Source organism: Solanum tuberosum, unplaced genomic scaffold (assembly GCF_000226075.1).
Source record: "Solanum tuberosum cultivar DM 1-3 516 R44 unplaced genomic scaffold, SolTub_3.0 scf00792, whole genome shotgun sequence".
Lineage (NCBI taxonomy): Eukaryota > Viridiplantae > Streptophyta > Magnoliopsida > Solanales > Solanaceae > Solanum > Solanum tuberosum.
In genome coordinates this window covers 4,638-17,912 of record NW_006239716.1, presented here as the reverse complement: position 1 = coordinate 17,912, position 13,275 = coordinate 4,638, and the positions used below count along the sequence as shown (strand labels likewise).

The window sequence follows — 13,275 nt, the reverse complement described above, 5'->3', positions numbered from 1 at the left end:
ATTACACTGAATTCGTCACTTTTGGGTTGGATTTGGACTCTTATTATTAGGTTTCGTGGATTGCTTTTGAACAATTTATGTTTGAGCATTCAATAAATGGACCATGAGTCCAAATTGTTAAAAAAAAAAAAACTAAAAACTCTTTTTTATTCAACTAATATAATAGAATTAATTTATACTTTTGATTTGATATAATATTTATGACCGTCAAGTTACCTAGTTTAATCTAATAAATTGAGAAATTATTTTAAAACCATTTCTATGAGAGCATTTTGGATAGTTGAATTGTGTGATGTAACAGAATAAAAAGGGTTTATGTAAGTTTGTAATCGGGTGGCGTTTGGCAAAAAATCGGAGCAAACACGTCCTCCTTTTCGGCAGGGCAGACAAGGTGCTGGTGTCTGGAACGAGAAGCAGCAGAATTGTTATTGACAAGACAAATTGGGGATTTGGATGTGTATATAATAGTAAGTAAGTAGCCGCATTTCTCTGTACATATTGTGGAGGTTGAAACAACAAGTGTTACCAATTTGTTGAATAGGGCTTGCAGTTCCAGTTTTACAAACCCCTTAATCGAATTCGCCGTAAAAGTAACACTTTATCCTCCTTGTCTGCATTGATAGTACTTGTGCTATCTCATATTTAGCTTTACCCTGGTGCCATGGCAGTGGATGAAAGCAATAATCATGATGAGATGGTAGAGACTTCAAGTCCAAAGGAGTTCACCACAAATGCTGTTCGACCTGAAGGTTGTTTTAATGTCGGTATGGGATTTGTATCCAAATTTACAGAAAAAAGTTCCTTTCCTTACTACCTTGCAAAATACACTAGTACTTTTTGTTAAGGTTGTGATGTTGTAGGTAGCTATGGACTGTGGATAGTGTCTCATATTTGTTACACAAACTTATTCTGCTCTCGTTTCATGGCAGATAATGCAACAGATGATGTGGGTATTGTAGAGACTTCAACTGGAAAGGAGTTTACTCCAAATGGTCTTGAAGCTGAAGGACGCTCAAATATGGAACCTTATGTGGGTATGGAATTTGAATCAGAAGAAGCTGCTAAGGCATACTATAGCACATATGCCACACATTTGGGTTTTATCATGCGAGTAGATGCATTTCGACGATCTATGCGTAATGGGGAGTTGGTGTGGCGTCGACTTGTCTGTAATAAAGAGGGTTTTAGTAAAAGTAGACAAAGTCAGAATGGAAAAAAAAAGTGCAGAGCAATTAGGGAAGGATGTAAGGCCATGATAATTGTGAAGAAAGAACAGTCTGGAAAATGGCTTGTTGCTAAATTAGTGAAGGAGCACAATCATGCACTGGTTGTCAAACCTGTTAATACCCCTAAAGGTGCAGTCTTGTGTCAAACACCAGTAAGTACTTCAAGCTAATTGATGACATTTGAAATCAGGTTGTAGACTGGTTTGTATCAAATGCATTTCTTCTTATGTCATCATTCCTTCCTTTTTCTTACATTAATTAGAACAGAAGTCAACAATTTGCTGTACTGATTGAGACGTAAGTGGACAACTTCTTTTTTCTTCTTCTGCTTTGTTGCTAAAACCATAACTGCCTCTTCCAAGTCTTTCGTCTTTGAGTTCTTAGCTGATGCAGTTAATGATCCTCATTTACAAATATTAGTTCACTGTGATTTAGGGATGCCTGTTAGTGTGGCATGACCTTCTCCATGGAAAATAAGCTCCTTAAAATGCATTGATTGTTACCTCTTCCTTACTAGATATTTATATTTGCACCAAATTATTGAAGAAAGAACAATTTGTGGGATTGTCTTTATCAATAAATATTTATAGCATTAGGAATTTGAAGAAACTTCTTGTCCAAAATGTATGTCCTGCAACTTGGCTTCTTTGTAATCAAGCATGAAGTGCTGTCAATGAAGGAGATATAGCTCTATTGCAATGACATTGTGAAATCTGTTCTCTTATCATATGTGAATAGGCTAAGCTACAGGAGAACTGGAAATCCATTAATGTTTAGAGTCAAACAGAATAGATGTCTGTTACTGGTCAGGTGATCCAAGGCTTCTGAATCAAGAACCAGAGTCAACACATGAAGAACGTATGAGACACTCAATTCTTAGGGTCGATTGACTGATTAGACTGTGGAATCTGCATTGATCTTGAGGTGGCAAACACAAACTTTGTCAGAAAGTTTTTAGGTGAACATGAACTTCAATATTTTCTTCCTTTGGCTCTGGATTCTTGGTTCAAAAGTTTAGATCACATTTCTCTCCATACTTGGTAAGATTCACAAGAATTAGGAAACTTTCTTCAAATCTGTTGTACAAGAAGCCCTATAATGTTATGTTAATCACCACTCTGGTAAGAGTTTTCTCTCTTCACTTGTTTTAATATGATATCAGCGCATGATATTCCAACTTACGTGACCACCTTTGTCTTGCAGTCAAGCTTTTCATTTTTCTTTTTCCAAATAGTCTTCTATTCTTGTCTGCCTTTGGTGACTTAGAGCGGAACCACATCTCTTTTAGTGTCTATCTTTTTTGTCTTCCCTCATTCCACTCAATTCTGATTATTAGTCTTCAAGATGAACACAACTATGAAGATCGCCCCTCGAAGTCCTTCACATATCAGGCTTGAAGTCTCAGCTCCAATTTTTTTCCTGGAAAAGCATCTCTGCTCCAATTGTTTGTCTGTCCCACACACCATCAAGTGTCAAGGACTGATATCAGTCCATGTCAGCTGACATTTCAAGTCAAAATTCCGTTTTGTCTATCATGGATTTACATATGCTACCTATCAAGTTAGCCATATATCTTAGTTGATATGTCAAATCAACAATCAATTTTTCTCCAGACAGTAGTTCTCATCAACTCACTTGTCTAGTCAGCATTCTATCTTTGCTGAACCAGCAGCATATATCATTAGTCTTTATCAGCAATCTAGTCAAGCTGGCAATATGTGTATTTTTAAGTTCAATTGTCCCTCATATTTGTCCGAACAACAAGTTTAATCATCTCCTATTGATTCATGGTAGCATCATGGCCAAGTCAATAGCTTGCAACGCCAAGTTAGTTATATTTCATGGCAGTGCCAAGCAGTGGCGAATTTAGGTGCAAAAAATAGGGCGTCCGAACCCGTGGTCTTTTCGTAAAATTAGATATTTTATGTATATATTTTCTAATATTTGTATAATATTATATTCTTGTACCCATACTATAAAAAGTCTAGTTGGTCCACATGGTTAAATGTTGAGCTTTTGACTTTGAGGACTGAGGATCAATTCCCACTTAATACATTTTTTTTGGTGCACCCATGTTTGGATCAATTCCCACTTAATACATTTTTCTTGGTGCACCCATATTCGAAAAATCCTAGATTCGCCTCTGGTGCCAAGTTTGTTTTATTTATTATAATGATATCATTAAAATGACTTTCAAAACTTTTACTATTTTATGTAACTCAAATCTCTCTCTTAAACAAGCCTTGCATATAATATGACTTATCTTATCTCCTTTCTCTGCTCAGAACCATTAAAATAGGTACTATCATTTGAAGAGAGGCAGTAAGCCGATCCACTACTTTTACTTTTTTGATGTAGCGAACAAACCTGTAGTCCTTGACCCATTAGTACATGTTTCTCATGTGCATTGGGCTAATCTCTCCAAACCTGCTTTTAATTCTCCACATCCAAGCAGGGAACCAGTACTTGGTCCCTATAAAGAACTCAAGAAAGAAATCAAATGATAAATCACGTATCAGCAGGAAATGATAAAGTGCAGTTTACCCCAATCTTAGGGTGGATTTCACACAAGAGAACATTTTCTTGCCTCAACTTCTTGGCAGCCACAGTATTAGCATCCTTAATTAGGGTATTACAGTTGCAGATTTGGTAGTCAAACAAAGGATGATCTACTTAACTGGTGCTATATGTCTGCTTGACTAGGTAAACGTTGTGTAGGTCAGTGGAGGATGACATATTTGTTTGTCAACTTCTGCAACTAGTATTATGACCCATGTAACACATGTTTATAAATAGTCTTTGAATCAAGGCAATGTCCCACCTGGATCCTCACTGGAATTTATCAGTATATATTAAAACCATGCTTTTAGCCAATATCTAGGCTTGCACTTGATATAGCCCAGATAACTATTAGTTGGACCATGGACACAGTGGTGGAAAAAATGTGAAGGTATGAACCCAATTCATTGAGAATCTACTACAAATTCTTTCATTATCTTAGATATGATGTGTCTACATTTGAAGTTTTGGGGGAGTGTTTGAATCATTGGTGCGAAGTAGTCCATTTTCAAATTATAAGCTTGATTGATATCTTTAGGTTATTTGCCCCTTGTCATATATGTGAGAAATGTTGAAGAAAAATATTATTGAATGTGTATTTACATTAGTGCACAGAGAACCCTATTTATAGACACTATAATACAATCCTTTACCAAGGGAATACTATATACTATTCCTGTTCCTATTCTTAGTAGGGTTATGTAAACATATTCCTATTCTAACACTCCCCCTCAAGCTGGTGCATACAAATCATATGTACCTAGCTTGTTACAAATGTAATTATATGAGGACCAGTGAGGGACTTGGTGAGTTGATCACTTGACTTCACAAATTTGGTAACAATATCTCTTGAGAGTATCTTTTCTCTGAAAAAGTGACAATCAATCTCAATGTGCTTAGTCCTCTCATGGAACACTAGATTTGATGTGATATGGAGGGTGCTTGATTATCACACACAAGTTCCATATGATCAGTTTCTCCAAACTTTTGTTCTCTCAACAATTGTTTGATCCAAACTAGCTCACAAGTTGCTAAATCCATTATTTGATATTCTGCTTCTGCATTAGATCGAGCAATCACTTTGTTTCTTACTCTTCCACGACACCAAATTACCTCCTACTAAAACACAATATCTAGATACCGAACGTCTATCGGAGGGTGATTCTTCCCAATCAACATCTGTATATCAAATGATATGCTCATGGCCTTGATCCTCGAAGTGTAGTCCTTTACAGAGGGCTGACTTTATATATTGCGAAATACGAACCACTACATCCCAATGACTATCAAAAGGAAACGTCAGAACCTGACTTACAACACTCACAGGAAAAGAGATGTTAGGTTAGTCATTGTGAGATAATTCAACTTTTCAACTAACTGTCTATACCTTTTAGGATTATTGAGTGGCTCCTTCTGTCTTGGAATGAGTTTAACATTCGGAAGTATATGAGTGTCAATGGGTTTACATCCCATCATTCATGTCTCCTCAAGAATGTCTAAGGCATACTTGTGTTAAGAAATAACCATACATGATCTATACTGAGCAACCTCAATACCTAGAAAATACTTTAGTCTTTTGAGCTCTTTAGTCTGGAAATGCGGAAAGAGATGTTGCCTCAAATAAGCGATACCATCTTGATCATTGCCGGTGATAACAATATCATCAATGTGAACAACCAAATAAATACATAGATTTGGTGCAGAATGCCTATAAAACACGCAGTGATCAGCTCCACTACGAGTCATGCCAAACTCTTGAATTGTTGTGCTAAACTTCCCAAAGCAGGCTCGAGGAGGCAGTTTCAGACCATAAAGTGACTTGCACAATCAACATACAAGGCTACTAGACTCTCTTGAGCAACAAAGCTCAAAACTAGGTGGCTTGCTCCATATACACTTCTTCCTTAAGATCACCATGATGAAAATCATTTTTAATCCAATTGATGAAGGGTCCAATGACGACGACAACCATAGATAGAAAAGACAGACAAATGCTATTTTAGCCATGGGAGCGTAAGTATCACTATATTCAAACTCAACTATCTGAGTATACCCTTTGGCAACAAGGCAAGCCTTAAGCCGATCAACCTGACCATCTGGACCAATTTTGATTGTATAAACCCAATGATAACCAACATTAGATTTACCTACAGTAAGGGAGACAAGCTCCCAAGTACCACTCGTATGGAAAACAAACATCTCATCAATATAGCCTGCCTCTATTCAGAATGAGAAAGTGCTCCACCTGTAGTCTTAGGAATGGAAATAGAGGACAAAGATATTACAAAGGCATACTGGGGTGATTGAGAGACGATGATAACTCAAGAAAGTATAATGTGGGCTAGCATTTCGAGTGGATCATATACCTTTTTGAAGTGCAATCAATTGTCTAGGAGGAGGCAAGTGTGCAGTAGGAGCAAGGTTCGGCACATGACATGAATCATTTGGGACTAGTGCTGGATGCGAACGACGATGATAAGTCAATACTGGTGGCACTACAATTGGAGATGTAGAAGTAGCCGTAGATTCCTTAAAAATCGGTACATGTAAGACATGAGGCATGGGTAAGACCGCAAAGACATCAGAATGATCAGAAGATGTATATCAAGGTTGAGATTCAAAGAATGTAATATCAATAGACATGTGGTAGTGATGAAGATAAGATAAATAGCAATGGAACCCTTTTTGAACAGGAGAATAACCAAGAAAGACACATTTGAGAGCACAGGGCTAATTTATCTTTTTTAGGACCTAAGTTATGAACAAAACATGTGCTCCCAAAAACACGAGGGGGGTAGAGTAGAGATGTGACAAAGGAAATAGTATGGTATGTGGAACCTAATTATAAATAGAAGATGAGGACATTCTATTAATTAATAACAAGATGCAAGGACTGCATCACTCCAAAAACGCATGTTACATGGGATTCAATGAGTAGAGTGCAAGCAGTCTCAATGAGATGCCTATTCTTCCTTTCTGCTATACAGTTCTCTGAGGTGTGTATGGACAAGATGTCTGGTGAATAATTCCTTGGTGAGTCATAAACTCCTGAAATTGGGAGGATAAGTATTCTATTATCAATAGGAAAAGTACGAATAGAAACACCAAACTTATTTTGAATTTCAACAAAGAAACTTTTGAATATAGAAAATTACTTAGAACGATCTTTCATTAAGAAAACTCAAGATGCAACTCAAGTGCATCTTGAATAATCATCACTGAAACTAATGAAATCCTAAGGGTGAACTGATTCTACTAGGACCCCAAATATCAGAATGAACTAATGAAAAAATAGACTTTGAACAACCCTCGGTACTACATGAAAATGTAACACGAGTGTGTTTTCCAAGTTGACATGACTCACAATATAATGTGGATAAACTAGACAAACTAGGCACCATCTTCTGCAACTTGGATAGACTCAGGTGATCCAAACGTTTGTGAGTTAGGTCTGGAGGATCTGTAAGTGAGCATGCTGTGAAGGAATTTGAAGAGGTAAGATAGTAAAAACCTTGTGATTCATGTCCTGTGCCAATCATTTGTCTCGTACTGTGGTCCTGCATGAGAAAAAAAGTCATCAATAAATGTTATGCCACAATGTAAGGCACGCGTCAAATGACTAAAAGATGCTAGATTAAAAGGAGAACTAGGGAAAAGAATAAAATCTAGGGTGACATGAGATAAGGGTTTAGCTTTACCAACCCCTTTTGGTTTTGTTTGGACCCTATTGGCTAAAGTAATAGCAGGAAGAGATTGTGAATAAACAATATCAGACAAAAGTGATTTGTTACCAAAATTATGATTAGAAGAGCTTAGATGACCCATGATCCAAGAGTACTAGACTAAGAAACACAAGTAAAAGAATTACCCGCAATAGAAACATTAGGTTGAGCAACCGAGGCTACTTGTGGAGACGTTTGCTTACTTGCTCGATACTGAAGGAACTCATCATATTCTCTCTGAGCAATATGAGCATTATTGGATGGTCGATTAGGTTGAGAAACAGATTCTACTTGTGGAGATGTCTAGGAGCTCATTATATTCCTTTAGAGCAAAATGATAAAAAATGGGTGGTGGACCATGCAAAATATAACATATGTCACGAGTGTGTCCAAGCTTATAACAATAACTACACTTGGATTGAGGTTTTCTAGAACGACTTCCTCCTCGTCGATTCTCCATAGATTGATATGCTCATTTTTCTATAGTTTGAGATGCGAGAATAGATGAGTCAATGGTGGGTGATGGAACTACTTTGTGACTGAGAGGCACCAGAAGACGAGAGAATAATTCATCAATTGTAGGAACTGCAAAATTGGCTATAAAATTTGATCACACATTGAATCATGTTCAGTAGGAAATCCAACAAGTGTAAGAACTAGAAACAACGTCTGCCTGTGCTCTTGTTGTTTTTCTAAGTTCAGAATAACTGGCATCAAAGTTTTGAATTCCTCCATGACTGCTTGTACCTGACCTAAGTAAGTAGACATATTTGATTCTTGTATCTTTAAGTTGGTCATTCGAGATATCACATCATAGAATCGAGATATGTCATTAGTGTATTAAGCACGAGCCTCTTCCAAACTGAATAACATGTCTAGAATGGGCGAAACAAGGACATCAACTTTGAATCAATAGATCGCCATATGTGACTACATTATTGAGCATCAACCTTCTCCCATTGTACTTTGGCCGTTGCACCTTGCTCACTAGCCTTTGCCTTTTCATCTACCACACAAGCATTTTTTGTTAAGTGGTCTTGGACTCCTTAACCCTTGCACTACAACTCAACCGAGGAAGCCCAAGCTAAATAGTTTGAGTTTCCCATTAATGGTTCTGAAGTGATCACAAGGCTTGAATCTCCTATATTTTTGGAGCCAAGAATATCAATTCCGAAGAACATATTGTAAAATTATAATTTTCTCATACAAAATTGAAAAAAGAAATGGGGATAGAATCTGAAAAAAGAAGCTAATTTCGCTGGAATGATGCTCGGCAATAATTTTCTCACAATTACTCTGATACCATGTGAGAAATTGAGAAATATTGAAGAAAAATATTATTGATTGTGGATCTACATTATTACACAAAGAACCCTATTTATAGACACTATAATACAATCCATTACCGAGTAGGATAGTATATACTATATACTAATCCTATTCTAAGTAGGATTTTTTAATTTTATGAACTTTTTTGTCAAAAAATATACTATATACTATTCCTATTCCTATTCCTATTCTAAGTAGGATTGTGTATAAAAATTCCTATTCTAGCAATACACATTCAGCTAGATTAGCTAATCAACTAGATTGTTTAAATGATTTGAAATCTTTATCATGATCAATTGTATGCCCTAACCTCTTTCTTTCCAAGATAAAGTTCTTCTACCATCCCCTACTTTGGTAATGTATTATGCGAATGTATTCCATATTCTTTCCAAAATAAAGTTCTTCTACCATCCCCTACTTTGATTATGTATTATGCGAATGTATTCCATAAGAATCTAATATATTTCCAATTTCAACTCCATACGAGGGCTTTTGTGTTACCATGATCCAAGAGTTTTCCATCTTATACTTCTTTCTAACCATTTGCCTATAGAGCGCCTTCTCCTCAATCCTCATTGTAAAATCTTCAGAACCACTTCATAAGAAGATGGTTGTTGTGTACCTTTCGGGGTCGTTTGGTTTGAAGATGTAATTGAATGGAAGATCTTTTCTTATTCCAGTAGGTGAACAGTGAATAAATACAATACATAAGGTGCTAACTAAGGAAAGAAATAAAGAGTGATTCCTACAGATCTGCAGTGATCCCTATAAATCTGCTGCCTATATATAGCTATGTATATTACTAAGATTAAGTCTATATACATTCTATAACACTCCCCCTCAAGCTGGAGCATATATGTTGATCATGCCCAGCTTGTTACAAAGATAATCAACTCGAGTTCCATTCAACGCCTTTGTGAGCAAATCAGCTACTTGCTCTCCTGTCTTCACGTAGCCCGTGGAAATCAAGTTTTCCTGAATCTTCTCACGAATAAAATGACAGTCAACCTCAATGTGTTTAGTTCTTTCATGATACACCGGATTTGAGGCAATATGCAAGGCAGCTTGATTATCACACCAAAGTTTTGCTGGTGTATGATATTCCAACCCAATTTCAGTTAGAAGATGATATATCCACATAATCTCACATGTAGACTGTGACATAGCTCTATACTCAGATTCTGCACTGGATCGAGATACAACACTTTGCTTCTTACTCCTCCATGACACTAGGTTTCCTCCAACAAAGACACAATAGCCTGTAGTCGATCTCCTATCAATTTTGGATCCAGCATAGTCAGCATCTGCAAAACACTCAACACGAGTATGACCGTGATTGCTATATAATATCCCAAATCCCACTGGTTTCTTCGTGCTAGGTAAATCCACCAAATCCCACGTGTGATTTTCCTCTAAGGCATGTATTTCCTCAAGCATCGCATCATACCATCCAGGATGGTTCAAAGCTTCCTTCACTGTTTTGGGTATAGAGATGGAGTCTAAAGAAGCAACCAAGGACCTCGACATAGAGGATAAACGGTCATAGGAAACAAAATTAACAATGGGATATGTGGATTGACAAGTCCTTTTACCTTTGCGAAGAGCAATAGGGAGATCCAAATTCTCTGAAGTATCGGGTGAAGAAAGATTTGATAACAGAGGAACCGGTGCAGAACATGTATCATCGATCTCTCGTCTCCTCGAATAAACTTGAACAATTGGTGGTCTTGCTGGAGCAGAAGTTATAGGTCCAATAGTCAATTGGTGCTCAATAGGGGAGCTAGGAGATTGAAGAACATTATTTGATTGTTCTTTCACAACACGAGTAACCTGATAGACTAACCACTCATCTTCCTCCTCTTGAGTTGTAGAAATAGGAGGTGCATAGAAGAATGGTGTAGTCTCTGAAAATACCACATCATTTGACACCACGTATTTACCAAGCTCTGCAGAATAACATCGATACCCCTTCTGAAGGCGTGAATAACCCAAGAAAACACACTTCAATGCCTTAGGGTCCAACTTGGTAACAGATGGCCGAACATCTCGAACATAACACGTGCTTCCAAATACCTTAGGCTCCACCGGAAATAGTGACTTGTTTGGAAAAAGAACATTGTAAGGCACATTACCAACAAGAACAGTCGATGGCATGCGATTAATCAAAAAACAAGCTGTAGAGACTGCATCAGCCCAAAATTGTTTAGGAACCTTCATTTGGAACAAAAGTGCTCGAGCTGTCTCAAGTAGGTGCCTATTCTTTCTCTCAGCAACTCCATTTTGAGAGGGTGTATCAACACATGAAGTTTGATGGAGAATACCATGTTGTCTCATGTAGGACTGAAACAATTCTGACATATATTCTTTAGCATTATCACTCCTTAGAATACGCACTGAAGTATTGAACTGAGTTTTGACTTCAGCACAAAAAGCACAAAAGTGAGTAAACACTTCAGAACGACTCTTCATAAAATAAATCCAAGTCATTCGAGAGAAATCATCCACAAATGTGACAAAATACTTATGTCCGGTTTTGGAAACAACAGGACATGGTCCCCAAACATCTGAATGAACTAACTCAAAAATTGACTCCACCCGCTTATTAACCCTTGGTTTTGTTGAGCTACGATGGTGTTTGGCAAATTGACACGACTCACAATCTAGTGAAGGAATATTCTGAAACTGAGGACAAAGCTTCTTCAACATAGGCAAAGAAGGATGTCCTAATCGACAATGTGCCTCAAATGGAGACACGACACAAGAGTAGGTAGCAAATCGAGGCTCCCAATATTCATCAAGAATGTAGAGACTATCGGATACATGTCCTTTACCAATAACTTTATTTGTCTTCAGATCACGAAACAAACAATGATCGGGAAAGAAAGAGATATAACAGTTTAGGTCTCTGGTAAGCTTACTAACAGACATCAAATTAAAGGCTAACTTTGGTAGACCTAATACAGATGACAAGGTAATGGAAGAAGTTGGTTTTACAGTCCCAGATCCTATAATATTACAGATTGAACCATCAGCAACCGTCACAGGAGAGAGTGCTCCGTGTGATCGAAAGCTAGAATATATATTAGGATTACCTGTCATGTGATCTGTGGCACCTGAATCGATCACCCATTTATTCGAAGAGGATATAAGACATGCTTTTCCTGACTCAACAAGGGTAGTAGCTGAAATAGATTCTTTTTGTAATTTTTGATATTGTGAGAATTTTGCAAACTCTTCCGCCGAAACCAAAGTTCTTTTATCCGAAAACATAGGAGCCACAATTTCAGTCATTCTCTCCAAATATTTTAGCAGCACAAGAACTTATCAACAGAAAATATAACCAGAAGCATGTATGTGACCCCACAAACACTGTTGAACAAATTCTAAAAAATGATTTTATCAACTAAGAAACCAATTATTCACCCAAAATGAAGAATCTGAGTACTTTACCAGTAGACAAGAGCAAGTAATGAACAATCAAATACCCAAGCAAGTAGTTCAGAGAAAGAAATTCTGAACCGCAGCTTATGACCAAACAACACCAATTATCTGATCTGAAGTAGAAGCTAGCAGCCACAGAACCACAAAGTACAGACCAGATTCAGTGTAGCAGAATAGAAACGAACCAGGGAGTGACGAACAAACTTTCCAGATCGTATTTTAACACCAAAACAGACCTGAGAAGTGACCGAACAGACTTTCCAGATCTATTTTAACACCAGAACAGACCTGAGATTCACCAGAAATACGTGTCGATGCCGTAAATTAAAACCCAATCGATTCAGCCAGACACGCACCTTCACGTGCCGGCCCGTGATGAACAAAAGACTGTATGACCTGTGCGTGACAGCCACTCGCTTCACAACCAGATGCCAGTGAAGACTGGTTTGGCTGGAAAATATACTCCGCCTCCTTCTGTGGTGGTGATGACTGACCACTTTAAATCAGTGGAATAGAAATCCAAACTTCTTCCGTAACACAGCCAAAACGACACGAGCCTATTGGCTCTGATACCATGTAATTGAATGGAAGATCTTTTCTTATTCCAGTAGGTGAACAGTGAATAAATACAATACATAAGGTGCTAACTAAGGAAAGAAATAAAGAGTGATTCCTACAGATCTGCAGTGATCCCTATAAATCTGCTGCCTATATATAGCTATGTATATTACTAAGATTAAGTCTATATACATTCTATAACAGAAGACAAGTTATGTTGAGATTAGTTATGATGGATAAGTTATGTTGGGATAAGTTATGATGAGATTAGTTATGTGGAGATTATTTTTTATTAGTTGTTTGGTTTGTCAAATTTGCATGGCATAATTTCTAAGAATAAGTTATTTGTTTACAATTAGGGGTGTACACGGTTTGGATAAAAACCGATCCAAACCGAAAAACCAAACCAAACCGATAAAATAAAACCGATTTTATTTGGG

General features: G+C 37.3%; 1 protein-coding gene across 7 annotated transcripts in view; it reads left to right on the top strand.

Annotated features, from left to right (window-relative positions):
- Window positions 1-230: 230 nt before the first annotated feature.
- LOC102592457 (protein FAR1-RELATED SEQUENCE 5-like) overlaps window positions 231-13,275 on the top strand; it is a 15,837-nt gene continuing 2,792 nt past the window's right edge. The window contains exons 1-3 of one of the 7 annotated variants that reach the window (XM_006367460.2): window positions 231-467; window positions 669-764; window positions 930-1,378. In XM_006367460.2, the coding sequence (XP_006367522.1) occupies window position 467; window positions 669-764; window positions 930-1,378 (546 nt within the window). In that variant the 5' untranslated portion in view covers window positions 231-466. Of the gene's footprint in view, window positions 765-929; window positions 1,379-13,275 lie in introns of all 7 variants that reach the window. The other 6 variants (XM_006367458.2, XM_015305477.1, XM_006367462.2 and 3 more) reach the window with 6 other exon arrangements.